At 43.5% G+C, this 25613-nt stretch overlaps 2 protein-coding genes across 7 annotated transcripts in view; both read right to left on the bottom strand.

The window, feature by feature from the left end:
• The window catches only part of IVD (isovaleryl-CoA dehydrogenase), a 10380-nt gene extending 6006 nt beyond the window's left edge, over positions 1-4374 (bottom strand). For both annotated transcript variants that reach the window (XM_036923860.2, XM_036923859.2), the window contains exons 1-5: positions 4161-4374; positions 2925-3014; positions 2632-2683; positions 737-906; positions 178-271 (exon numbers count right to left, since the gene is read on the bottom strand). In XM_036923860.2, the coding sequence (XP_036779755.1) occupies positions 178-271; positions 737-906; positions 2632-2683; positions 2925-3014; positions 4161-4304 (550 nt within the window). In that variant the 5' untranslated portion in view covers positions 4305-4374. The remainder of the gene's footprint in view (positions 1-177; positions 272-736; positions 907-2631; positions 2684-2924; positions 3015-4160) is intronic.
• Positions 4352-25613, bottom strand: KNSTRN (kinetochore localized astrin (SPAG5) binding protein). 5 transcript variants are annotated; one of them, XM_036923861.2, is made up of 10 exons: positions 25405-25613; positions 25132-25226; positions 22383-22515; positions 21528-21575; positions 20484-20589; positions 20171-20264; positions 19131-19192; positions 18479-18553; positions 17683-17760; positions 4352-4555 (listed from the first exon to the last, which is right to left on the bottom strand). In XM_036923861.2, the coding sequence occupies exons 1-10, from the start codon at positions 25611-25613 to the stop codon at positions 4496-4498; spliced, it is 960 nt and encodes a 319-aa protein (XP_036779756.2). In that variant the 3' UTR covers positions 4352-4495. The 5 variants fall into 5 exon arrangements, with proteins under 5 accessions (XP_036779756.2, XP_036779759.2, XP_036779758.2 ...); XM_036923864.2 differs by having other exon boundaries at positions 25367-25422; XM_036923863.2 differs by lacking the exon at positions 4352-4555 and adding an exon at positions 17070-17435.

Here is a 25613-nt window from a genome sequence, read left to right as displayed (position 1 = left end):
ATGTTGGCCTGTCTCAGCCAGTCAGTCCACAGACATGCTGCTGAGGACTGGGAAACAGTTGCCCAGCTTGGAAACAGTTCTGCCAATGCAGCAGAGGCTACCCCCACTAATTGCTTCCTCACCCTGAGAAGGTCTGTCTTTCCATCCATTTCAGCTCCCAAGTCAAGAGATCCTCACCTTTCTTTTCTGCTTTTAGCTTCATGGAGACGACATCAGAGCCAGCATTGGGTTCACTCATGGCCAGGGCTCCGACATACTCCCCACTGATCAGCTGCAAGGCAAACCCCACAGGGCCTGGTTATGACTACAGAAGTCTCCTACATGAGCTCACTGATAACTGCTTCTTGCCTGTTCACCTGACACCCCTTCAAACTTCTTTCTCAGACCAGGATATGTGTAAAGTTCTAGAAGAAAAGCCCAATACCTGCAGGGCTAAAAGTCTCTCTCCTTATCTCATTCCCTTTGCTAGGGAAACAAGTCCTAGTCTTCTGTTTCTTAAAATGCTCTGCAAATGCTGTCCAGTGACCAAGCCTGAAGGCCTGGTCCCATTTTCAGTTTTTTGGGCTGAAGTATCTGATAGTAAATCCCTAACCCTTTCCTGGCCATATCTGGTTGAAGGCAGCACGCTGTAGAAAGCAAGTCTGAACGGTCTCCACCAATGGGCTGGTGGTGGAGGGCTCATGGTTGGTGGCTGACCATGAGGTCAGCATGTGTTGCTCCATTTCAATTTCCTCACCTTGGGGAGGTACTTCTCCTTCTGGGCCTCATTTCCATTCCGCACAATTTGGTTGACACAGAGGTTGGAGTGGGCACCATAACTGAGTCCCACTGCTCCTGAAGCTCGGGATATCTCTTCTATCACCAGCACTTGCTCCAGGTAGCCCAGGCCAGAGCCACCATATTGAACTGGGAAGGTAAACAGCAGCCCAGGTTAAACTGGGACACTAATGGGAATCTTAGTAGTTGGTAGCAAGAAACGCCCTCATGGCACCTATTCCAGTTACCCTGATGTTCTGGCAAGGTTAACAGGCTGATATCATAGCTCTGCTTATGAGTGCAGAACTGGTTTTGTCTGTTGCTTCTGATCAACTGAGGTGTGATTCAGAAACGAATTACTGCAAATCCTGCTTTATCCCAAACAGACCTCTTAATAAAGACAATAGAATCCAAACATCTGTTATTTAGAAAGCTACAGAAATCCAGAGGCAGACAAATAAATGAAGAGACACCTGGAAGACAACCTCATGGGCAACTAACAGAGGGCAGAGGAGATGCTGGTATGGAATTTCAGAACTCCTAAGTAAATGTGGCTTTTCCTGGGCAAGATCTGAAATCAAAGTAGCTGGGTCATCTGGTACCACCTCATCCTGCTGTTTGGGTAAACCCTGGACAGGCCCTCTGCACACATTCACTCTGACCAAGAAGTCAGGCTCATCCTCTGCTCTAGGGAAAGGTTGGCTGAACCCCTGCAGCTCTGGGAAGGAAAGCCCACAGGTGGGTGACACTGGCAAACAACCACCAGGGCAGCCATATGGAAACAAGACTCATATCTGGCTTTTTTTTTTTCAAGGTTCCCCCATGAAAGGGTCTGCATTTGATTTCTAACTGCCTCTTTCTTCTCTGAAATACTATCTGATTCAGTAGCATATTCTCCATGGGGGGCTCATAAACCCCCAAGATACAGTGGGAGAAAGAGTCTTATTTGGGAGTTCCCAGTGGCCTGCCTAACATTTTACACTAAGATGGTTTAAATTAATTTAAGTGGTTTCATTTTATCATTACACATGACGAAAGTTTCTGTGATTAGCTTGAATCTCAGGAATTGTCTCCAAATGGTGAGGGGAAGACGTAAGCAGAAGTATACTGTATTCCACCTCTGTTCCAATGCCAAACGGACATAAGCTGAAGCAGGTGGGCTGTCCAGGCTTTGGCTGGTGAGGTCACAGGCTCACCTCCTTACTGGGCACTACAAGCCAGGCTGGGCCTCTCCTGCAGAGGCCAACATCCAAACCAAAGCCCACTAGCTCCCTACCCTCTCCCCCCCAGGAAACAAGCAGACAGACCCACAGGGGACACTGGGCAGGCTCAGGGACAGCCTACTAAACACATCATTGGCTACCTCACGTGGAAGGTCAGACAGGCATCTCTCTCCCCCACACCACCATCTGCTCCAAGGCCAGGCTGTGGGCAGAGGACCCAGGCAGTCCCACAGCGACAGACATGTCCTGACTGGTCCCACCTAGACACCCCTCGTAGGGTAGAGTTTAGGGATTAACAGAGATACTAAGACTGAGATACTGAGAGGAGCTGTGTGATATGGGAGTTTTCTAAACTCCCAGAATCACTTGGGGGAATTTATTAAGCATGCAGAGTTCAAGAGTTTGGCTGATCCCCCTCCAAGTGAACCACACTGACCTAATCCCTTTGCCTTCTTGACACCACTGCCTAGAGAAACAGAAGAGTGTACTCATCTCTGGGCTGACAGTCAATGGGTACTTTCTCAGATCCAAGAGGGAGGAAGTCCTGGGTTTCTTAAAGGATGATCTTCCCCCTCCTCCTTCCTGCTTCCTCTGGGAATGGTGTTAAAGGCATGCAGGGAAAGTTCTCTTTAGGGAAAGAAACTGTACTCACCAGGGGCTGTGATGCCCAAGACTCCCAGGTTCCCCAGCTGCTTCCAAAACTCCTGCCAGCAGAATGGAGTGAGTACAGTGAGTTGTAGGAAGGGAGCCCATCACAGGTGCCCGGCACACCTGGAACAATGAAACCCAGTGCTTCACGGAAGGGGCTGCATTCTTAGGGAGGTTTCACTTGCCAGGAGGCTGTGTGAACCCTTCCAGGCAGCAGCTCAATGCCCAGCCCAGCCCAGCCCTGCCCGGCTCCTGGGCTGTCCCCACTGCCCCCAGAGTGTGGGCCTCGTGACTCACTCGAAAGTTCTTAAACTCGTTGCTGCGGTCAATCTCCTGGGCCTGGGGGACTAGGTGCTCCTGAAGAAACCTAGACATGGTCTGACGAAGCTAGAGGGAAAGAGGTGGACAGATGCCACTGAAATCGTACATTACTGCCAAAGGACAGCAACTCCACTACTGAGGACACATTTCAGAGAAATTGGCCAAATGTACACTAACCAACCAGCATCAACTGAAACTTAGAGACCCCACTAGTTTATGCTTCCTCAGAGATGGTCTTCACTTCTCAAGGTCCTCAGTCTAGACAGCTTGAAGATTACTTTTTAAATGTCATTCCCCAACATAAAATCATTCCATGGCTTCCCACTGTACTTAGAAGACAAGATTCCTACCCAGGTCTATAAGGCCCAGCATGAGTTGACCCCTGCTGACCCTGCCAGGCTTTCCCAGCACCTTTCTCACCCCATACCCGTCACTCTGCTCCAGCCAGGCCCCCACCAGTTCTTGGCTCCAGACAGGCACTTTTTTTGCCCCAGGGCCTTTGGCTGAAAGGGATTACTCAAAGAAATTAGAATCTCCTCTTTGCAGAACTGGGATTCTGCAAAAGTTTGAGAACTGGGATTGAGCCCTTTCTCTTTCAAGTGATTCAAAGCTCTGTCTGCTGACTAAACCCAGACGTTCTTCGGAGTTTTTGTAGGCTCAGGCACTCGCTTAGAGCAGCAGGGGATTCACGTTCCCAGAGAACTCTGCCACAAGCCCAGTGAACACAGCCTCCATCCTCCAGGAAGGCTCTGCTTCAGCTCTATTGGTAATGACATTTTTCAAGTTGTTCAACTTGATGCTTTAACCATTCAATGGGTCGAAGAAGTATAGGAGATTACTGTTCACTTCAACCTCCCCCTCGTCCATGTGTATGCGGAAAAAGAGGCCCTGGTAATGATTAGCCAGGTTTGAGAACCACAGCCTTAGGCAGTGTAGGTGTGAGCGCACTTCTGACAGTCGGAGGGCCCTTTTGCCACGAGCGGGTGGTCCCTGCTAGTCCTTCACCGAAACACCACCAGTCCCCAGGAGCTTTCGTGTCTCACTCATCTAGCCCCGGCAGCCGGGCCTTTCCGTCTTAGCGCCCCCACAGTCCCACGCGCACATGCCGCGGCTGGGTGGCTCTGGGCAGCACAGCGTGGGGGCGATCATGGCGCAGGGCGGGGGGGCCCGGCCAGGAGGCCTTGGGGCCGGGAAGGCGGTCAGGCTCCCTACCTGCTGCTGTTCCTCACTCAGTCCGTTGATCGCATCGTCCACGGGCAACATCGAGTGGGCCCGCTGGGATACGAGGCCGGCGAGCGGCGTCCGCAGCCTCCAGCTTGCCACACGCCGACCCAGTACTTGCGCAGCGGCCGCCATCTCTGCTCTGCTGAGGGTCGGGGAGCGGAGCGGCAGCGGTAAAGAGCCCGCCCTCCCAGGGCCACCAATCCCAGCCTCGAGGTTCCCACCCTGTCTGCGAGGAGTGGGTCTCCAGCAGCCAATCGCCCTCCACTGCCCGCGGAAGGCCCCCGCTGCTCTTGGCCACGACACGAGCCAATCAGTGGTGGCCGTCAGGAGACTCCCCCGGGGCGTGGTTGCTGCTCGTGGCACTGGACCTCCTGGCGGCGTCCCTAGGTTTAGAAGAGAAAAAGAAAGTTATTTTTTGAGTGGAAGATAAGGTACCTCCCTGCTTTGCAATAGCCGTCCCTAAATGTAGAGAAATCTCTCTCTGAGATAGCAAGTGTTAAAACAGCAAACGGAAAAAAACTCCCCAAATGTCCAGTGTTTGAGGATGAATTGTTAAAGAAAAGCCGGGATTGCTAAAACTGGGAAAGTAGCTCTTGCTCTAGTGTGCATACTGACTATAACTTAATAAAACTTCCTTTATTATGTAACAGAGTTCTTTGATTTTGATTAGCATTTGATGGGAAATGAGTTGTTAAGAGGTTGTGTAAGGAGTACAAAGGGGCCTCTCTGCCTCCTTTGCTGCTTTAGCCTTTGGACCAAACGGGGGAGAAAAAAAGGAAAAGGGCTTCTGCTCAGCACTGCAGCCCTGCACATAGGCCTGTTTATCATTAAAAGGAATCTTGCTGACAGTGAGATATCTGCAATTAGATCCTTGCCTGAAGCTTGCCTCCTCCAGGAGATAAGGAAATAGGTATGAAAGTAATGACTGCCCTGGCAAAGAGTCTTGGGAACACCATAATGAGAACTCGGTGGGCAAGAGGCAACTAACCAAGGACAGGGAGTTCTCAGTTCTCCACCGACCCTTGCTGGAGCCCAGATGTCTGCCGTCCTCGATGACTCCCTAACCTACTCCCCCTAACTTAAAAGAAGCTTGCAATCAACCCTGGGTTAAAATGGTGCTTTAGGACATGAGTCCACCATCTTCTCCGTCTGCTGGCTTTCTGAATAAAGTCACTTTCCTTGCCCCAACACCTTATCTCTCTACTTACTGGCATGTTGTGCGAGTGGCACGAGCTTGAACTCAGTGACAGTTGCTGTCTTGCAAATTATTTAGTGCACAATAAAAACAGGATTTTAAAAAAACGAGGTAGGGGGATTTGGGGGGTGGAAATACAGGAAAGGAGGAGAGGTTCCGGGCTATCCTCCTCCTCTAGGGTGGGCCAATGGCCTTAACAATTCATCTTGGGTGGTTTAGCGCTTCAAACCTGGTGACTCAATAGATTGGCTTCCCGTGCACAGGTATGTAAATCAGGATTTGGGGGTTCGTTAACAAAATGAACAACGAGTATAAGAGTAGAAATTATGAAATAGAGAGTATATGTACAACAGAGAAAATCAACATAAAATCGATAAAGCACTAACAAGCCTGATCGTGAAAAAAAATAAACTGCAAATTACTGACGTCAAAAATGAAGAAGAGGGAGGGCGGAAGATGGCGGCGTGAGTAGAGCAGCGGAAATCTCCTCCCAAAACAACATATATCTATGAAAATATAACAAAGACAACCCTTCCTAGAATAAAGACCAGAGGACACAGGACAATATCCAGACCACATCCACACCTGAGAGAACCCAGCGCCTCGCGAAGGGGGTAAGATACAAGCCCCGGCCCCGCGGGAGCTGAGCGCCCCTCCCCCCAGCTCCCGGCGGGAGAAGAGCAGGCAGAGCGGGAGGGAGACGGAGCCCAGGGCTGCCGAACACCCAGCCCCAGCCATCCGGGCCAGAGTGCAGGGCCCTCGATACTGGGAAAACAGGGCAGCAAGAACAGTGAGCAGGCACTGGAGGCTGGGCGACAGAGGACATAAGAAAAGCGCGCGACCATTTTTTTTTTTTTTTGCTTTTTTGCTGCTTTGTTTTGGCGAGTGCTTTTTGGAAGTCTTAAAGGGACAGGGACCCCAATACTAGGGAAACAGGGCAGAAAGACCGGTGAGCAGAGGCCTGAGGCTGGCACCGGAGAATAAAGAAAAACGAACGACCACCTTTTTTTTTTTAATTAAAAAAAATTTTTTTTTTTTTTAATTAAAAAAATTTTTTTTTCTTGTTTTTTTTTGTGGTTGTTGTTTTGTTTTGGCGGGTGCTTTTTGGAAGTCTTAAAGGGGCAGGGCGGGTCACTTAATCCAGAGGTAGGGAATCCGGGATCTCTGGGCACTCTAACCCCTGGGCTGCAGGGAGCAGGGAGGCCCCTTACGGAGATAAATAGCCTCCCAGCAGCTCCTGCTCCAACGCGACTCCACCATTTTGGAGTAGCTGCCCGAGCCAGGCCACGCCCACAGCAACAGCGGAGATTAACTCCATAGCAGCCGGGCAGGAAGCAGAAACCCTGTCTGCGCACAGCTGCGCAGCACAAGCCACTAGAGGCCGCTGTTCTCCCAGGAGAGGAGGGCCACAAACCAACAAGAAAGGAAGTCCTTCCAGCCGTCACTCGTCCCAGTTCTGCAGACTATTCCTATCACCATGAAAAGGCAAAGCTACAGGCAGACAAAGATCACAGAGACAACACCAGAGAAGGAGACAGACCTAACCAGTCTTCCTGACAAAGAATTCAAAATAAGAATCATAAACATGCTGACAGAGATGCAGAGAAATACGCAAGAAAAATGGGATGAAGTCCGGAAAGAGATCACAGATGCCAGAAAGGAGATCGCAGAAATGAAACAAACTCTGGAAGGGTTTATAAGCAGAATGGATAGAATGCAAGAGGCCATTGATGGAATTGAAATCAGAGAACAGAAACGCATAGAAGCTGACATAGAGAGAGACAAAAGGATCTCCAGGAATGAAACAATATTAAGAGAACTGTGTGACCAATCTATAAGGAACAATATCCGTATTATAGGGGTCCCAGAAGAAGAAGAGAGAGGAAAAGAGATGGAAAGTATCTTAGAAGAAATAATTGCTGAAAACTTCCCCACACTGGGGGAGGAAGTAATCAAACAGACCACGGAAATACACAGAACCCCCAACAGAAAGGATCCAAGAAGGGCAACACCAAGACACATAATAATTAAAATGGCAAAGATCAAGGACAAGGAAAGAGTGTTAAAGGCAGCTAGAGAGAAAAAGGTCACCTATAAAGGGAAACCCATCAGGCTAACGTCAGATTTCTCAACAGAAACCCTACAGGCCAGAAGAGAATGGCATGATATATTTAATACAATGAAACAGAAGGGCCTTGAACCAAGGATACTGTATCCAGCACGACTATCATTCAAATATGACGGTGGGATTAAACAATTCCCAGACAAACAAAAGCTGAGGGAATTTGCTTTCCACAAACCACCTCTACAGAACATCTTACAGGGACTGCTCTAGATGGGAGCACTCCTAGAAGGAGCACAGCACAAAACACCCAACATATGAAGAATCGAGGAGGAGGAACAAGAAGGGAGAGAAGAAAAGAATCTCCAGACAGAGTATATAACAGCTCAATAAGCGAGCTAAGTTAGGCAGTAAGATACTAAAGACGCTAACCTTGAACCTTTGGTAACCACGAATTTAAAGCCTGCAATGGCAATAAGTACATATCTTTCAATAGTCACCCTAAATGTTAATGGGCTGAATGCACCAATCAAAAGACACAGAGTAACAGAATGGATAAAAAAGCAAGACCCATCTATATGCTGCTTACAAGAAACTCACCTCAAACCCAAAGACATGTACAGACTAAAAGTCAAGGGATGGAAAAACATATTTCAAGCAAACAACAGTGAGAAGAAAGCAGGGGTTGCAGTACTAATATCAGACAAAATAGACTTCAAAACAAAGAAAGTAACAAGAGATAAAGAAGGACACTACATAATGATAAAGGGCTCAGTCAAACAAGAGGATATAACCATTCTAAATATATATGCACCCAACACAGGAGGACCAGCATATGTGAAACAAATACTAACAGAACTAAAGGGGGATATAGACTGCAATGCATTCATTCTAGGAGACTTCAACACACCACTCACCCCAAAGGATAGATCCACTGGGCAGAAAATAAGTAAGGACACGGAAGCACTGAACAACACAGTAGAGCAGATGGACCTAATAGACATCTATAGAACTCTACATCCAAAAGCAGCGGGATATACATTCTTCTCAAGTGCACATGGAACATTCTCCAGAATAGACCACATACTAGGCCACAAAAAGAGCCTCAGAAAATTCCAAAAAATTGAAATCCTACCAACCAACTTTTCAGACCACAAAGGCATAAAACTAGAAATAAACTGTACAAAGAAAGCAAAGAGGCTCACAAACACATGGAGGCTTAACAACACGCTCCTAAATAATCAATTGATCAATGACCAAATCAAAATGGAGATCCAGCAATATATGGAAACAAATGACAACAACAACACTAAGCCCCAACTTCTGTGGGACACAGCAAAAGCAGTCTTAAGAGGAAAGTATATAGCAATCCAAGCATATTTAAAAAAGGAAGAGCAATCCCAAATGAATGGTCTAATGTCACAATTATCAAAATTGGAAAAAGAAGAACAGTTGAGGCCTAAGGTCAGCAGAAGGAGGGACATAATAAAGATCAGAGAAGAAATAAATAAAATTGAGAAGAATAAAACAATAGCAAAAATCAATGAAACCAAGAGCTGGTTCTTCGAGAAAATAAACAAAATAGATAAGCCTCTAGCCAGACTTATTAAGAAGAAAAGAGAGTCAACACAAATCAACAGTATCAGAAACGAGAAAGGAAAAATCACGACGGACCCCACGGAAATGCAAAGAATTATTGGAGAATACTATGAAAACCTATATGCTAACAAGCTGGGAAACCTAGGAGAAATGGACAACTTCCTAGAAAAATATAACCTTCCAAGATTGACCCAGGAAGAAACAGAAAATCTAAACAGACCAATTACCAGCAACGAAATTGAAGAGGTAATCAAAAAACTACCAAAGAACAAAACCCCCGGGCCAGATGGATTTACCTCGGAATTTTATCAGACATACAGGGAAGACATAATACCCATTCTCCTTAAAGTTTTCCAAAAAATAGAGGAGGAGGGGATACTCCCAAACTCATTCTATGAAGCTAACATCACCCTAATACCAAAACCAGGCAAAGACCCCACCAAAAAAGAAAACTACAGACCAATATCCCTGATGAACGTAGATGCAAAAATACTCAACAAAATATTAGCAAACCGAATTCAAAAATACATCAAAAGGATCATACACCATGACCAAGTGGGATTCATCCCAGGGATGCAAGGATGGTACAACATTCGAAAGTCCATCAACATCATCCACCACATCAACAAAAAGAAAGACAAAAACCACATGATCATCTCCATAGATGCTGAAAAAGCATTTGACAAAGTTCAACATCCATTCATGTTAAAAACTCTCAGCAAAATGGGAATAGAGGGCAAGTACCTCAACATAATAAAGGCCATCTATGATAAACCCACAGCCAACATTATATTGAACAGCGAGAAGCTGAAAGCATTTCCTCTGAGATCGGGAACTAGACAGGGATGCCCACTCTCTCCACTGTTATTTAACATAGTACTGGAGGTCCTAGCCACGGCAATCAGACAAAATAAAGAAATACAAGGAATCCAGATTGGTAAAGAAGAAGTTAAACTGTCACTATTTGCAGATGACATGATACTGTACATAAAAAACCCTAAAGACTCCACCCCAAAACTACTAGAACTGATATCGGAATACAGCAAAGTTGCAGGATACAAAATCAACACACAGAAATCTGTGGCTTTCCTATATACTAACAATGAACCAACAGAAAGAGAAATCAGGAAAACAACTCCATTCACAATTGCATCCAAAAAAATAAAATACCTAGGAATAAACCTAACCAAAGAAGTGAAAGACTTATACTCTGAAAACTACAAGTCACTCTTAAGAGAAATTAAAGGGGACACTAACAGATGGAAACTCATCCCATGCTCGTGGCTAGGAAGAATTAATATCATTAAAATGGCCATCCTGCCTAAAGCAATATACAGATTTGATGCAATCCCCATGAAACTACCAGCAACATTCTTCAATGAACTGGAACAAATAATTCAAAAATTCATATGGAAACACCAAAGACCCCGAATAGCCAAAGCAATCCTGAGAAAGAAGAATAAAGTAGGGGGGATCTCACTCCCCAACTTCAAGCTCTACTATAAAGCCATAGTAATCAAGACAATTTGGTACTGGCACAAGAGCAGAGCCACAGACCAATGGAACAGACTAGAGAATCCAGACATTAACCCAGACATATATGGTCAATTAATATTTGATAAAGGAGCCATGGACATACAATGGCAAAATGACAGTCTCTTCAACAGGTGGTGCTGGCAAAACTGGACAGCTACATGTAGGAGAATGAAACTGGACCATTGTCTAACCCCATATACAAAAGTAAACTCAAAATGGATCAAAGACCTGAATGTAAGCCATGAAACCATTAAACTCTTGGAAGAAAACATAGGCACAAACCTCTTAGACATAAACATGAGTGACCTCTTCTTGAACATATCTCCCCGGGCAAGGAAAACAACAGCAAAAATGAGTAAGTGGGACTATATTAAGCTGAAAAGCTTCTGTACAGCAAAAGACACCATCAATAGAACAAGAAGGATCCCTACAGTATGGGAGAATATATTTGAAAATGACACATCCGATAAAGGCTTGACGTCCAGAATATATAAGGAGCTCTCACGCCTCAACAAACAAAAAACAAATAACCCAATTAAAAAATGGGCAGAGGAACTGAAGAGACAGTTCTCCAAAAAAGAAATACAGATGGCCAACAGACACATGAAAAGATGCTCCACATCGCTAATTATCAGAGAAATGCAAATTAAAACTACAATGAGGTATCACCTCACACCAGTAAGGATGGCTGCCATCCAAAAGACAAACAACAACAAATGTTGGCGAGGCTGTGGAGAAAGGGGAACCCTCCTACACTGCTGGTGGGAATGTAAGTTAGTTCAACCATTGTGGAAAGCAGTATGGAGGTACATCAAAATGCTCAAAACAGACATACCATTTGACCCAGGAATTCCACTCCTAGGAATTTACCCTAAGAACGCAGCAATCAAGTTTGAGAAAGACAGATGCACCCCTATGTTTATTGCAGCACTATTTACAATAGCCAAGAATTGGAAGCAACCTAAATGTCCATCAATAGATGAATGGATAAAGAAGATGTGGTACATATACACAATGGAATACTACTCAGCCATAAGAAAAGGGCAAATCCAATCATTTGCAGCAACATGGATGGAGCTGGAGGGTATTATGCTCAGTGAAACAAGCCAAGCGGAGAAAGAGAAATACCAAATGATTTCACTTATCTGTGGAATATAAGAACAAAGGAAAAACTGAAGGAACAAAACAGCAGCAGAATCACAGAACTCAAGAATGGACTAACAGGTACCAAAGGGAAAGGGACTGGGGAGGATGGGTGGGTAGGGAGGGATAAGGGGGGGAGAAGTAGGGGGATATTAAGATTAACATGCATGGGGGGGTAGGAGAAAAGGGAGGGCTGTACAACACAGAGAAGGCAAGTAGTGATTCTACAACATTTTGCTATGCTGATGGACAGTGACTGTAAAGGGGTTTATAGGGGAGAGCCTAGTAAACATAATATTCGTCATGTAAGTGTAGATTAGTGATAGAAAAAAAAAAAAAAGGGCAGTTTCTGTGTGGTAACCTCCAACGAGTTCTACACAAGGGTATAAAGGACATATAAAAGTGTAGGCAAAGGGTCTGTTTGTGTTTATACAGAGGATCAAAGCCTAATTGGGCTACCCCGAAAATGAACTAAGATACGATATGAAAAAGAACTTCCAACATCTGCACTCTCTGGAAGACTCATGCCAGAGGATGATCATCAAAAAACCCCAACAAAGATCCACGCACTGCTACAGCTGTAGATGCACTCATCCCACCAGCTCCTGGACTCGCCATGGGAATGAGGAAGGAGATATCTAAGCTGGCCTGTGCATACAGTAAAACAACAAAATTGGACTGGATCTATACTGTTGGAACTCAACCAAGAATTTGGAGAAGTGCAAATTGTAGCGCTCCAAAGTCTTACAACTACAAACTATTTACTGTTAAAAGAACATATGGCATGTGAACAGTCCCCAGGAATGGGTTGTTTTAATTTGTCTGATTTCTCTCAGACTGTTCAAGTTCAGTTGGACAATATCCACCATATCATAGATAAGTTTTCACAAATGCCTAAGGTGCCTAACTGGTTTTCTTGGTTTCACTGGAGATGGCTGGTAATTACAGGTATGCTTTGGTTATGTAACTGTACTCCTATTATGTTAATGTGTGTGTGCAATCTAAGTAGTAGCTTAAAACCTGTACATGCTGAAGTTACTCTACAAGAAGATATGTCAAAGAAATAATCAATCTTCCCATGTTTTCTTCCGCCTGCTACTTCTATAGCTTTTCTTCTTCCTTCCTAATTACAACCCTTTAGTAGAATTCGTGCCTCATATCAAATTTACCGAGTATCATAATTCTTCCAAGTGGTAAAGATACCTCAAGACAAATGCTGGGCATAGAAGCCACAGGGCATAAATATGCAAAGAAGTAAAAAGCTAACTTTTTCAAACAATAAGGCTTCTCTCTCACTTACCAACTTCACATTTCCCTGTATGGCCCCGGAAGATGACTGGTTAGCCAGAGACGGGTAAGATTCCTCAAGGGAGGAACAACCTAAGACAGGCACAGTCGCAGGGGGGCCATCAGGTGAGAAATTGGGGATCAACAGAGGTGAGGCTTAGAACCTCACCCCCCCTGTTCTGAGAGAAATGTTCTGCATACGTGGATGTTTTATTGCCCTGGTCTAGCTTGGATTAACACATAGTCTACAGGCACACACCTGATCATCTACATGTGCTCTCTTACAACACTAAACTATGTTTTCTACCTTTATCTTGTATCTACCTACCACTTCAGCATTTTATTAAAAATAATAATAATAAAGAGAGAAATGTGGTATCCACATATAAATCAAGTATAAAAACCAAATGAGTATTCATATTTGAACTGACTGTTTAGAGTTCATAATGCATGAGCAAAACCGAAAGTTTCTGTGATGACTGCCCTTGTACTGTTCACCATGTAACTTATTCATTATGTAAGAATTTGTTCTACATGTAAAAACTTGTTTGTTATGCCTCAGAAGATTGGAGACTGACAAAAATTAGGCTTGGGGTGGATTAATGATTGTGCATTGAGCATTGACTCCCCTATACAGAATTTTATTGTCGTTAACAACCATTTGATCAATAAATATGAGAGATGCCCTCACAAAAAAAAAAAAAAAAAAAAAAGGACAGACTTCCAATGGTAAAATAAATTAGTAACCAGGATGTAATGTATAGCATAAGGAATATAGTCAAGATATTGTAACAGCCTGATAGGGTGATAGCTGGAACCTAGAATTATGTATATAAATGTTCTACCACTGTGTTGTACACTTGAAACTCATGTAATGTAATACTGTGTGTCAACTACCCTTCAATAAAAAATAATTATTAAAAAAAAAAAAAAAATGAAGAAGAGGCCAGCCTTTAGATTCTAGATATGAAAAAAAGGGTATTTTGAGCAATTCATGCCAGTACATTTGGCAATGATAAAATGGAAAAATCCACTTATGTGAAGTTCAAGAAAAGATAATACTCAGGTGGTGATTTTCTATCAGAATATTGCTTATCTCTGGAGAGGGGCAGTAATTTACTGACCTGTAGACTTAAGGTGAGTACTTTGTTAAACCTCAGTGCATTTTATTCTACAAATTGTAGAATATACGTAACAAAATTTGCCCTTTTAGCCACATTTAAGCATACAATTCAGTGGCATGAAGCACATTCACACTGTTGTGCAATCATCACCACTATTTTTTTCATCATGCCAAACAGAAATTCTGTGTTAAACATTAACTCTTCCTTCGCTTCTCCTTTCACCTCTGGTAACTTTTGCTGTGCTTTTGTCTCTGTGAATTTGCCTACTCTAGGTACTTCATGGAATTGTTTTTGTCTGTAAGTCAGATTGGAAGGGGAAGAGAACAGTAGGGAAAACACCAGAGAAATCTGACTGGATAGAGGATAGGGGACATTTGGAAGGGAGGAGAGTGGATGGTTTGTTTCTTAAGATGGTTGTAATTTGAGCCTGAGAGTCAAAGTTGAAAGCTGGAAAGTTGACTGAAGCTGAGGAAGGCATGGGAAAAACAGGGCACTAAGGAGACAGACAGAGACAAGGGACAGAAAAGAATGTGAGCACTGTAGAGGGACTTCAGGGCAAGACTATGAGGGGAATCGTTTGCCATGATAAATTTTGAACTTGAATAATAATCACTATCAGGATTTGTGTGTCCTTGCAAGGTACTGGGTTAGGTGCTACATACAGTTCTCTCACAACCCAGCAAGACTGACATTACCTCCATTTTACTAGTAAGAAATTAGACTGAGAAAAGTAGTTTGCCACAGAACATTTTTTAGTGGGTAGGCTGGGATTCCAACCCAGATCCCCTCTGGCTGGGAACTGTCTGCAAGCTGAAGTTTCACTACCCTAATTTTATAATCAATTATTATTGTCATCCTCGCTCAAAACCTCTATGTATGTAGTCCTTCCCCCCACGCCTTATACACCATCAGTTAATTCCTGTAGTTTTCCTGTGTTTCAGATCTTCATACCTTTGCTGTCATGGCCCTAACACATTTGACTCATTTTCCTGATGTCCTTTACACCATTCTCTTAATCCTGCCATCCATCTTTTTTTTTCTGTATATATATATAATTGAAGTATCATTGATATATAATCTTATTATGTTGGTTTCAAATATACAGCACAGTGGTTCAACAGTTACCCACATTATTAAGTCTTCACCCCCTCTAGTGCGGTTACTATCTATCAATGTAGAAAGATGTTACAGAATCATTGACTATATTCTCCATGCTGTACTACCTACTGTCTCCATGACCAACTTACACTGTGACTGCAATTATTGCCCCTTTATCCCCCTCACCCACCTCAGCCCCTCTCCGTTGATAACCACTAGTCACTTCTCAGTGTCTTGAGTCTACTGCTACTTTGTTCCTTCTGTTTTGCTGTTTTTATACTCCACAAATAAACGAAATCATATGGTATTTGTCTTTCTCCATCTGGCTTATTTCACTGAGCACAATAGCCCCTGTATCCATCCATGTAGTTGCAAATGGATTTTTCTTTTTATGGCTGAATAATATTCCATTGTGTATATGTACTCCATCTTCTTTACCTACTCATCTACTGATGGACAGAGGTTGCTTCCATATCTTGGCTATTGCAAATAGTATGGCAATACATAGGGGTGCATGTTATCTTTCTGAATTTTCTTTAGGTAAATTCCTAGGAGTGGAATTACTAGGTTACATGGTATTTCTATTTTTAGTTTTTTGAGGAATCTCCATACCGCTTTCCACAGCAGTTTCCTGCCATCCATCTTTAACATCAATGCCAGATTAATTTTTCTAAAATATTAATTACAGTGATTGCCTGCTCAAAATGTGTCAGTGATTTCTTATTGCCTAAATCTGTGGCTCCCAGACTGTGAGCCAAGGCACCCTTGGGTACATAATCACAGGGATATTTTAAACTTTGGGGGAATTACAGTGATACTTGACATGTTAGGCAACATGTGAACTACTAGCTAAAAGTAGGTCAGTTTCAATATGAAATCATGCTACAGTGTCATGATTTCAGTGTGGAACAGGGAAGGAAGGTAGTAGTGTCCAATTGGATTCCAAGGTTTGAGAAGTTAAGCAGTATCCAATACCCCATTAGTAAATAACTATAGTTATTTAAAAGTGAAATACTTTTTCTTTGGATTTATATATTTTTTTCAAATACCTACTAAGTTGTGAGGATAAAAGTATTCATTGTTTGGATCTAACTACCTAAAATAAACCATTGGTATTTCCTTTGGTGTATCATAAAATATTATTAAGACATTGGGACATAATGAACTGAGAAAATTTGGAAACCTCTGGCCTAGATGATAAAAATCCACATTTAGCCTGGCTTTCAGATTCTTCAAGACTTCTGGTAACATGATGCAGCTTCCACACCCATTATTCCCTGGCTCAAACCTTAATATGTGGTTGTTGCTGTTTCACCTTGGGCAGATCAATTTGTCTTCTCTGAGCCTATTTCCCCAGCTCATTAAAAAGGGGCAACAGCTCTCATCTTGTACAACTGTAATGAGGATTATATACACAAATATCATGCACAGGACATTTCAAGCGCTGTTGACTAAGGATCCATGAGGCCAGGTCCAGGATTGGTTGTGCAGAGCAAACAGCATGTACACAACCATGCTGAGGATTACTGGGAGAAAACAGGCAGCCAGTAACACAAACCTGGTGGATAGTCTGATACCCACTGCTACAAAGAGTGAACACTCTCAAAGACTAGCTACTGCTCCTAGAAGACAGGAGGACTAGCCTCAGAGTGCTTGATGAGTGGAAGGAAAATATTCTGGGTTAAGTTGAAGTCTAGAACTTGTTAACTAGTTTAACAGTATGCATGGACATATTTAGGTTAAAGGCTATTTTCAGTTCTCATTGTTGCAGTCTGAATAGTTACAGAAATATTTATTTTAAAAGTAGCACTTTATTAAAAAAAAAGAAAGAGGTGATTTAAAGTTCCAAGGTATATTGTTTCAGGTAGGTGTTATTGCTATCTATACCTTCACCCCATTTATTAAGCCATTTCAAGTAACTTAAAGTTCACAAATTTATAATGAGGTACAGAGCCCAACCCAACCAGCATAGGACAGAATGTGTTCCAAGTTAGAAGGGACATCATGGGTCTTCAGTGATGTCTCCTGTGGAGCTCCTGTGCTCCACTGTGTAAGATTTTCTTCCTGCACATCTGATTGTGACCTTTTGGGTCCACTGGCTGTGGCTGGCTCAGTCTCCCGATTCTAATGGTGTGCCACTGCATTGCTCGGATGTTGCTCCAAGCTTCCAGGCCCCACTCTTATAGGCCTCAGTTATTTCCATGTGAGAGCTGGCCAAACTGAAGGGGTGGGAAATCTTGCTTAAAGGAGGGATTACCATTCAAGCATAAACTGTCCTTAATCCTATTGCAGAAACTGTTTTCATTCTGGGAAAGGTGAGTCCTAGAAGATCATGGCCAGGAAGCAGAGGCCCTAAGTGGCTTCTTCTGAGAGCTTATCACCAAGAGGGAGCCATCTGGCCACTTTTGAAAATCACATTTCTAATAACTGCTCCATTTCTTCAAGGGCTGTTGTAAAATCATTTACTTGACTGTTATATAAGGTCTGCTGTTCTAGGAACCGGGCCCTCTCCTCGTCTTTCATCTTCAACTTTGCTTTTAAGGCCTGTGTGGAGAGACATTCAAAAAGAAACAAACAAAAAACCCAAAAAACTTTGACTCACAGGAAAGATAATACCATACCAGAACATTATGCTTCTATTCCTTTGAGGAAGACCACTAGACTATCGACAGACACTGTATTTTCTACCTTAGATTTGTTTATCACTGCTGGTTTTAGGAATTATCCCTCTCTACCACAGACTCCTATATAGAAACTGGAGCAATGAAATCTTCTGGGATTCAGTGTAATATCCCAAGATTCACCTAAGAAATCCAAAGTGGTCCAGACCACAGAATCTGGGTTTCCTATTACAAGTTTCCTTGAAGTATTGTGTCCACTGCATGGATTTCACACAGGCCTCAACTCTTAACTTTGAGCAACCTACTGAGTTGCAGAGTGCCTCCTACCTTGCAGATGTGAACATTTCTGAGTCTTTAGAACAGAAAAAGAAAACTATCTGAGAAAAACGGTGGAACCAAATTAAGTCTTAGAATTTAGTTAACAGTAATGTATCAGTGTTGGTTTCTTAGTTTTGACAAATGTACCATGACAATATAAGATGCTAGTATTAGGGGAATTGAATTCCCTGTATTATCTTTGCAACTTTTCTATAAATCTAAAATTATTACAAAATAGTTTATTAAAAAAGAAGAGTCCTCCACAGATCCACCTATTGCGGTAGAAAAAGGAACCATGCCACAAGGTGATGTATGCCTCTCACCTGTAACTCCTCCATCTGCTTTCTGGCTGTTTCGTTAAAAAGCTTCAGCTCATCTTGTAAACTTTCTAACAGCAACTGAGAGGAAAGTAAAAGGTAGTAACAGATCTTTATTGAAATGCACAAACTTTCTTACACACTAATCTCTCCATATGAAGTGAATGAATGAGATTACTAACATCCCCTCCATTCAGTCAGTCAGCATCCCCACACGTGCTGGATTCTCTATAGGGCACTTGGCAGGAACTCAGTCCACAGGACAGATTTCCTTCCTACTTCAGGGAAGGAACCAAAGAGAAGCCAAAGTTTATTCTGGCTGGATCTTCACATCATACAGTTCTCAGCAAAGGAACAGGGGAGAAATTTGATAAAGTGTAGAATAGAGAAACCAGAAGGCTCTTTATATAGGTTCATCTTCTAATGTGTTTTAAAGTAGTATATTAGCAACTCAGACTATGATATTTGTAAGCACAAAGTCACCTTCTAAGTAAAAAATGCTATTTTAAGTACACAGCCCCTGCTCTCTTCCATTATCATGGATAACCATAAGCTGCTTCTGGGGGATTACTGAGCAGAGGGCAGAGACATTCTTAGCCCCGCAGGCCCTGCAGCCACTTGACCCTCACCCCCTCACACCAGGGTCCTCACCCCTCACCATCGAGTCCATATGGTCTGTGGTGGATTCTTGCTGCAATGCCAGGACCTCACTGCCTAAAACTGATGGAAACAATGAGTCAGTTGTGCTGAAGGAACTCTACCTTACACAAAAGAAAGAAAGGCCCTCCATGAACAAGCACAGGAGGGCTCGTGAGGGAACTTCTCTGAATGTGTCTGGTCCCCAACTCTCTCCCCTGAGTTTTTACCTGCCCTCCAGAGCTACGTCACCTCCTTCCTCTCCAGGTTTAGTTATAGTCAAAAATTTATTCTACTTTTTTCTCACCTCAGCAGAAAATCTGTCTAAAGGAAATGTATAGGTTGGATTTTTCTGTTTTGTTTACAATATAAAACATTATTTTTAAAAGCTTTTTAAGCCTTAAAAAATTATTATTTTTGGTAAAAGTAGTACATACACATAGGAAATTTGAATCACACAGAAACATACATGGTGACTATAAAGAACACATCCTAAAATGCACAGGTTAAGCAGTAGCATTCAATGTCATTCTTACTTAATTCAGGGAGGTTGGGCCCCTTCCCTGGGTATCCTCAGGGTCCTCAACTCACTGTGAAGCCCTTTTACAGTCTTTGGGCAGTTCCTTTTGCTCTCCTCTTTGCTACAGACTCTGCTCTGTAAGGACAGAGTCAGAACAGAAATCACATTTTAAACACTGTGATTCTGCTGATCAGCCAGGTTTATGAACCTTTCAAACAGTTATTAATTCTCTTCCCACCTAGGAAAGTGATCTGTATGCTATCTCTCTTGAAATAAATAAAGGATTTATTTGCAAGATCATGCCTGTTGGCACCACAGGAATGGCAAAAGATAATTGTCTCTCCAACACCATTGGAAATTTTGTTGGTCAGGCAAAGTAAACATCACAAGAGACCAAGAAAAGCTCCCCCAAATCTTTAGGACTTTGCTAAGCAATCCCTGCACTGGCTGAGCCAGCTGGACCCTGGACACACAGTCTAGAATCAGCCCAGAAGGGTTACACGCACCGAGTCCTCTGAATGCAGCTGTGGTCTGTCTCTTACCTGGGTTGAGGCCCTTGCTCTCCAAAATTGCCAAACAGTTGTCCTGAAACTTCTCCAGCAGCTCTACCTTTTGGGTCAGGTCCTTCAGTTCTCCCTATTGGGGTGCCGTGCACACAGATCAGGCCTGTCCCACTCCCCAGGGGTGGTTTTTCCTGCCCTTGTTCTTAGACAGCCACAGCACAAACCTGGCATCTTCTCTTTCTCCCCTTGGGTACCTGGGCATTACAAACTTGCTCCCACCCAAGGGGCCATCCCTCAGGACTCTACACATATAGTCCAGGGCAGTGATAGTAGAGATGGGTGGGTCTCTTACCTGAGTTTCAGTCAACTTCTTGTGTAACTGCTTATTGACGGCCTCTAAGAGCTGGTTCTTATCCTTGAGCGCTTCCTCTGATTTTTGCTTAGTCAGTGGTTTGTAGCTGTAATGATAACTGCACTTGCATGAAAAGGTGGAGGGGTTCAGAGCATGGGCTATGGAGTCACACAAACAGGGGTTCAGATCCTGGCTTCATTACATAGTGGTATGTGACTGCAGCAGGTTGCATGATGCCTCTGAGGATCTGTTTTCTCATTTCTAGAACTAGGATAATACCCACATATCATAATATTATTATTTCTTTCTTTTTATTGAAGTATAGTTGACATTATTAGTTCCAGGTATACAACATGGATTCAACATTTCTATACATTATCATAATTTGTTGTAAAGAATAGGAGAACGAATGTACACTTCTTAGCACAGCTACTGAAGGTAGTAAACATTTAATAATAGCCATTATCATCATCAATATTAAACCTTCTTTTCAACATTCTCAAGTTCCTTCTTGATAGTATTATCTTCAGAACACTTAAGACATGCCCCAATTAACAGATTTGGAATTAGAACCTACTTCTACAAACTTTTCAGCTGTATTAGTTCTGTCTTCAGGACTGCGAGATGTCCAAGTTAGCCTCAAACAGAGAGAAATGGATCCTTCTCCAGGACCACAGCCACCACCACTACCACACTCATCTCATAATCACTAACATGCAGCACCCCTATCCTGAAGGTGTTATGTTCACGCTCCTGTTGATGGGCCATAGCTAGGTTTGATTTCTGATCAGCAGTGGTTTTGGCATGGAGCCCAGAAAGTTCTTCTGGTACCCAAGATGATAGCATCACTGATTTTTGACCTGACAGTGGTTCTCAAACCTGGCTGTGCCTTACCTCTGAAAATTCCACTGGGATGGCAGATGGCTGGGATGGCACCCAGACTGTAACACATTAAACCAGTCCCATGAATGATTCTGATGTCCAACCAGGATTGGGCTCTACCACCTAAAATGGTGGCCAACTTTTATTTACCCCAATGCTCACCTCTTTCTGACGTTCCTCCTCACAGCAATGTCTGCAGCTTTCATCTGCCTGAAGAAGTGAAAACAAAGAAATCAGGATGCTAACTAGACTTCTTGTGGTGATCATTTTGTAATATATACAAATATCAAATGATTTTGCTATATACCTGACACTAATATTGTATGTCACTTATAAGTCAATAAAAACAAGGCCAAAAAATCAACCAGAAAGTTGTAGTACTATTGTACTACTGTTACACATGTTATGAGCAAGGCAGAACCAATAGCCTGCACTTCTGAGGAAAGAACACAAAGATCATGTGCAACGCAAACAGCACTAGCCTGAGAAGTTCTGAGGGCCCCTGCACGTTTTTGTTTCAGCCCAGACTACTGAAAAGGTTCATGAAGAGGAATTGGGCGACCCTCCTGACCCTCAGCAACCTGACAGACCCAGTTCTGCACAAAGCGGTGGCTTTCTCACATCAACCTCACTTACAGGGGAACTAGCACCAGGTGGAAGGACACACACACATATTACACTGGGCTGGGCTGTGCTCGGACCAGCAACCTGGGCTAATAACTAGTCCTCACTTGTCATGACTGCCACTTAAGGCTGGTGTTTGACCATAGCACTGCCGTTTGCACACTCAGTGAATGGTAAGAGGAAAGACTACCTCTGATCGTAACCCTTGCTGTGCCTCTTCATCACTGATCGATACAGAGGGTCTGGCAAATGGCTCAGCGTTGCTGCACTGCTCTGGGTCACAGATTACAGAAAGGCCAACCGTGTGCTCTTAAAAACCCTACTTTCTAATTCTTGGTATCGAACAATTTCTAGCTAGATGTTCTAACTGGATACCAGTGATCTGACTCTCACCCATTCTCTTGTCTTCGTTTGGTGATTTTTGTAATATCATTCTCTGAACTTCCTGAGGGAAGAAGTTTGGAAACATCCACTTCTTTGGATTTAACAGGTAATAGGCTCTTAGAAAGGGTTCGAGTTTGTGTGTCTGCAAAGGAAGACAAGAGGGTAAACTCTCCAGCACCATGACCCAACAGCTGCAACTCTGTAACAAACAGAGCTCCATTCCAAGGGGTCAGAAACCTGTATTTTCATTCTGGCCAATCTCAATCTGTGAAGATTAATTCAGAAAAATAAGAATTCTAGACTAACTGGAGATAGCAATCAAAATTCTTTACATGTAACAGTGCAGTGTGTTGAAGGTAGCCAAAAGCCTGATGATACACCAAACTGAATGGCTAGAGTACAGATGTGAAGTGGAGGCTGGTGATAAGCAAAGAGCTAAATAGGAGACAGTGACAGTCAGCAGGGCAAAGCACACCTGAATCCTTCATCTAACACCAGTGTAGTCAAACCATTTTGTTAAGATCCTAAGCACTCTATACGAGCTCCGAAGGCTGCTATGAGTTTCTCTCTTAACTATTGCTTAGCTGTTTTGACAAGCCTGTCTCCTTAATTCCAACAGACATCTTTGTGTCACCAGTGCCTAGGACAGCATATCAAGAGGTTCAATACCTGCTGGTTGAATAAATGAAACACTTTAGTTCCATGGGTTGTTTCACAGACCATCTCTACACTCTTTCCCCTAGTCTTCTCTCCATCTTCTATGCTGATTGCCTTTATTGCCAGCCCTCTGTTTACAGGCTATTTCACATTCTGTTATGACCTTGTAAGGCTACTTACTGCCAGATAACCAGAGAAGCGGCCCTGCCATGACTCTTCTTCCCCAGAGAACATTCTTCCCCTTGTCCTTATGCTAGCCCTCCACGACACTGTCTTTCTACCATTTATATTCCATAGCAAATTCAAGTAACTTGGTTTGGAGGTAAGCACCCCCAACCCCAATACCTACATGCTTTTCTAGTTTATACGTTCACTTCCTTCACTGCAAAATGGTTCTTTTAAGCTTGACCTAAATTAAGAGCCATAATAACTCAGATTGAAAAAATAAGGTACAAAACACTGGATCACAAGGATTGGGAAATTTTGTATTCATACTTTTTAGAAAAAATATATTTTTTGATGGCTCTCGCTGCATAACAGTTTGGAATAAATATGATTTCTCAAGCTAACAAATCATTTATTTATAGGTACATTCACTGGGTACTTAAACCCTATTTTCCATACTCCTACTCACAGAGCAATTATTAAAAGGGTTCTTCTTGAGGTCTGTCTGAAGTAAAAAGTAACCTTTGGAGAATGTGTTTACCTTCTCTCTCAAGTATTAGTAAGTTATGTACAGTAACAAATCTAACCCATGTGAAGAGGTGTTAGAGTAAATTCATCAAAGTTAACATTCTTCATTAACTAGAGTCAGTTTCAATAATCTATATTTGCTAGAACCTAAGGATTGCATAGTAGGAAAAATTTAGCAGGATTTAACAAAGATTGTCTTCTTAAAAATGAAAGATGCTAAGGAGGGGAATTAGATGGCTGGTGTCAAGGAGGGAAGGAGACTTCACTGCATATTGTTTTCTAACTTGGGACTTTTACAGGTACTTATGTTACCTAGTCAAAAAACAAGAACTTGAAAACAACCAACCATGCTCAAAATAAAAACAAAAAACCTGAGAGGCAGTCTAAAATGTTCAACTACTGAGACTGTATGATCATAAAGCTGGGAGAGAGAGAGCAAGGGGTGAAAACTTTCAGCTTGGCTGGGGAGCACCAGTCACTCCCCACTGAACGAGAGGCACTGCTCTCTGAAGGAAAGGCAGTGTAAGCAGACATGGCTACAGTTTGGCCAGCAATTCTGAGACCCTGCTAACGCCAGGATTACCATTCAGGTGCTCTGAGGTTACATAAGACAAACAGAACCACCCTTAACGCCTTTGGAGAAAAGCCTATTTACTTCACAGATCCAGTCTGCTACACTCATCAACCAGCTGCATGGAGTCACCTGGTAAGGGATCTTAACTAGCTGCTTCAAAATCTCCCACAGCAAGTTCCAATTTTTGAAGCTTATTCTGTGCTATGATCTCTAGATTAGGCAGCTCAACTACTGCAGACCCTAGGGGATGACACTCAATCACAAGCCAAGTAACAAAGCAAAATGACCATCAAAAATTGTTTTTAATCATGTCTCTTCTCCCAAGATTCTGGAATACTCTAGCTAGGCCTGACCCTTCTCTCTCACTTCACTCAACATTTATTGAGAATGTACTATATAACAGACACTGGGCAGATACAAATGTGAACTAGACATGGTGTGAACCCTAGTGCTTCTCCCTAAGTATCCTGCTCAAATGACTCCTCTCTCCCCTCCCTGGCAACAAACCCAGTGCTTCCAGATAGTCCAAGTCCGGAAATACAACGAGTAATTGTTTAAAAAGGCATTCCTCGCTGAATGGGAATGTAGACAACAACTTAAGTAGAATTGGTGAATGCAGGTTAGGTCTGGGGGAGGAGTGGTGTAGGGCATGGCCCTTCCCCTAACTCCCATCATAAATCTAGGCAGCTAGCCCAGTTCTAGGGGAATTAGCGGACTGTCTGGTCCCTCTGTTCGCGCCCCCCATTCCTGGGCACCGATGAGACCCCGCAGTATTTCCCGCCCTGACCACCCGGGGCCAATCCGCAGTGCCCCTCGGGCGGCGCGGACACCCACCTGAGGGCAGGCCGCCGCTCAGCACAGAGGGCGTCTGCAGGGTGTACACCGTCTTAACCACACTGGTCATCGTAACGAGGCGGCACGGCTGGGCCCTGAAAGGTGTAAGGTGAATGTTACTCCGTGGTGTGCCAGGGGGCCGGGGCAGGTGGAGGGCCACGGAAGAGCGCGACTCGGTCTGCCACGACACAGGGGAGAGAAAATCCTCCATTCCCAGCCTGTTCCGTCCGCCCACCACATCTAGCCAAATCCCTCGCCCCGGGAGAGTCGAACCCAGAAGCCTGCTCCTCCTGCCCGCAGCCCTCGCTGTTCTGGTTCAGAAGACGTTCCGCAGTAACTGACGCACCACCGGCCCGGTCTGCCGCCTGGATTTCAAATAGAAACTTCCGGTGTCTGGGCGGAAAGGGGTGCGGTACGCTCCCTGTAGGCAGCCATGTTGTACGGAAGCCATAGCCGTGGGCGGCACCTTCAGGAGCTGCCAT

The sequence above is a fragment of the Manis pentadactyla genome, chromosome 11, assembly GCF_030020395.1.
Source record: "Manis pentadactyla isolate mManPen7 chromosome 11, mManPen7.hap1, whole genome shotgun sequence".
Lineage (NCBI taxonomy): Eukaryota > Metazoa > Chordata > Mammalia > Pholidota > Manidae > Manis > Manis pentadactyla.
Note: the sequence above shows the minus strand (reverse complement) of the source record. Positions and strands in the feature narration are given on the sequence as shown.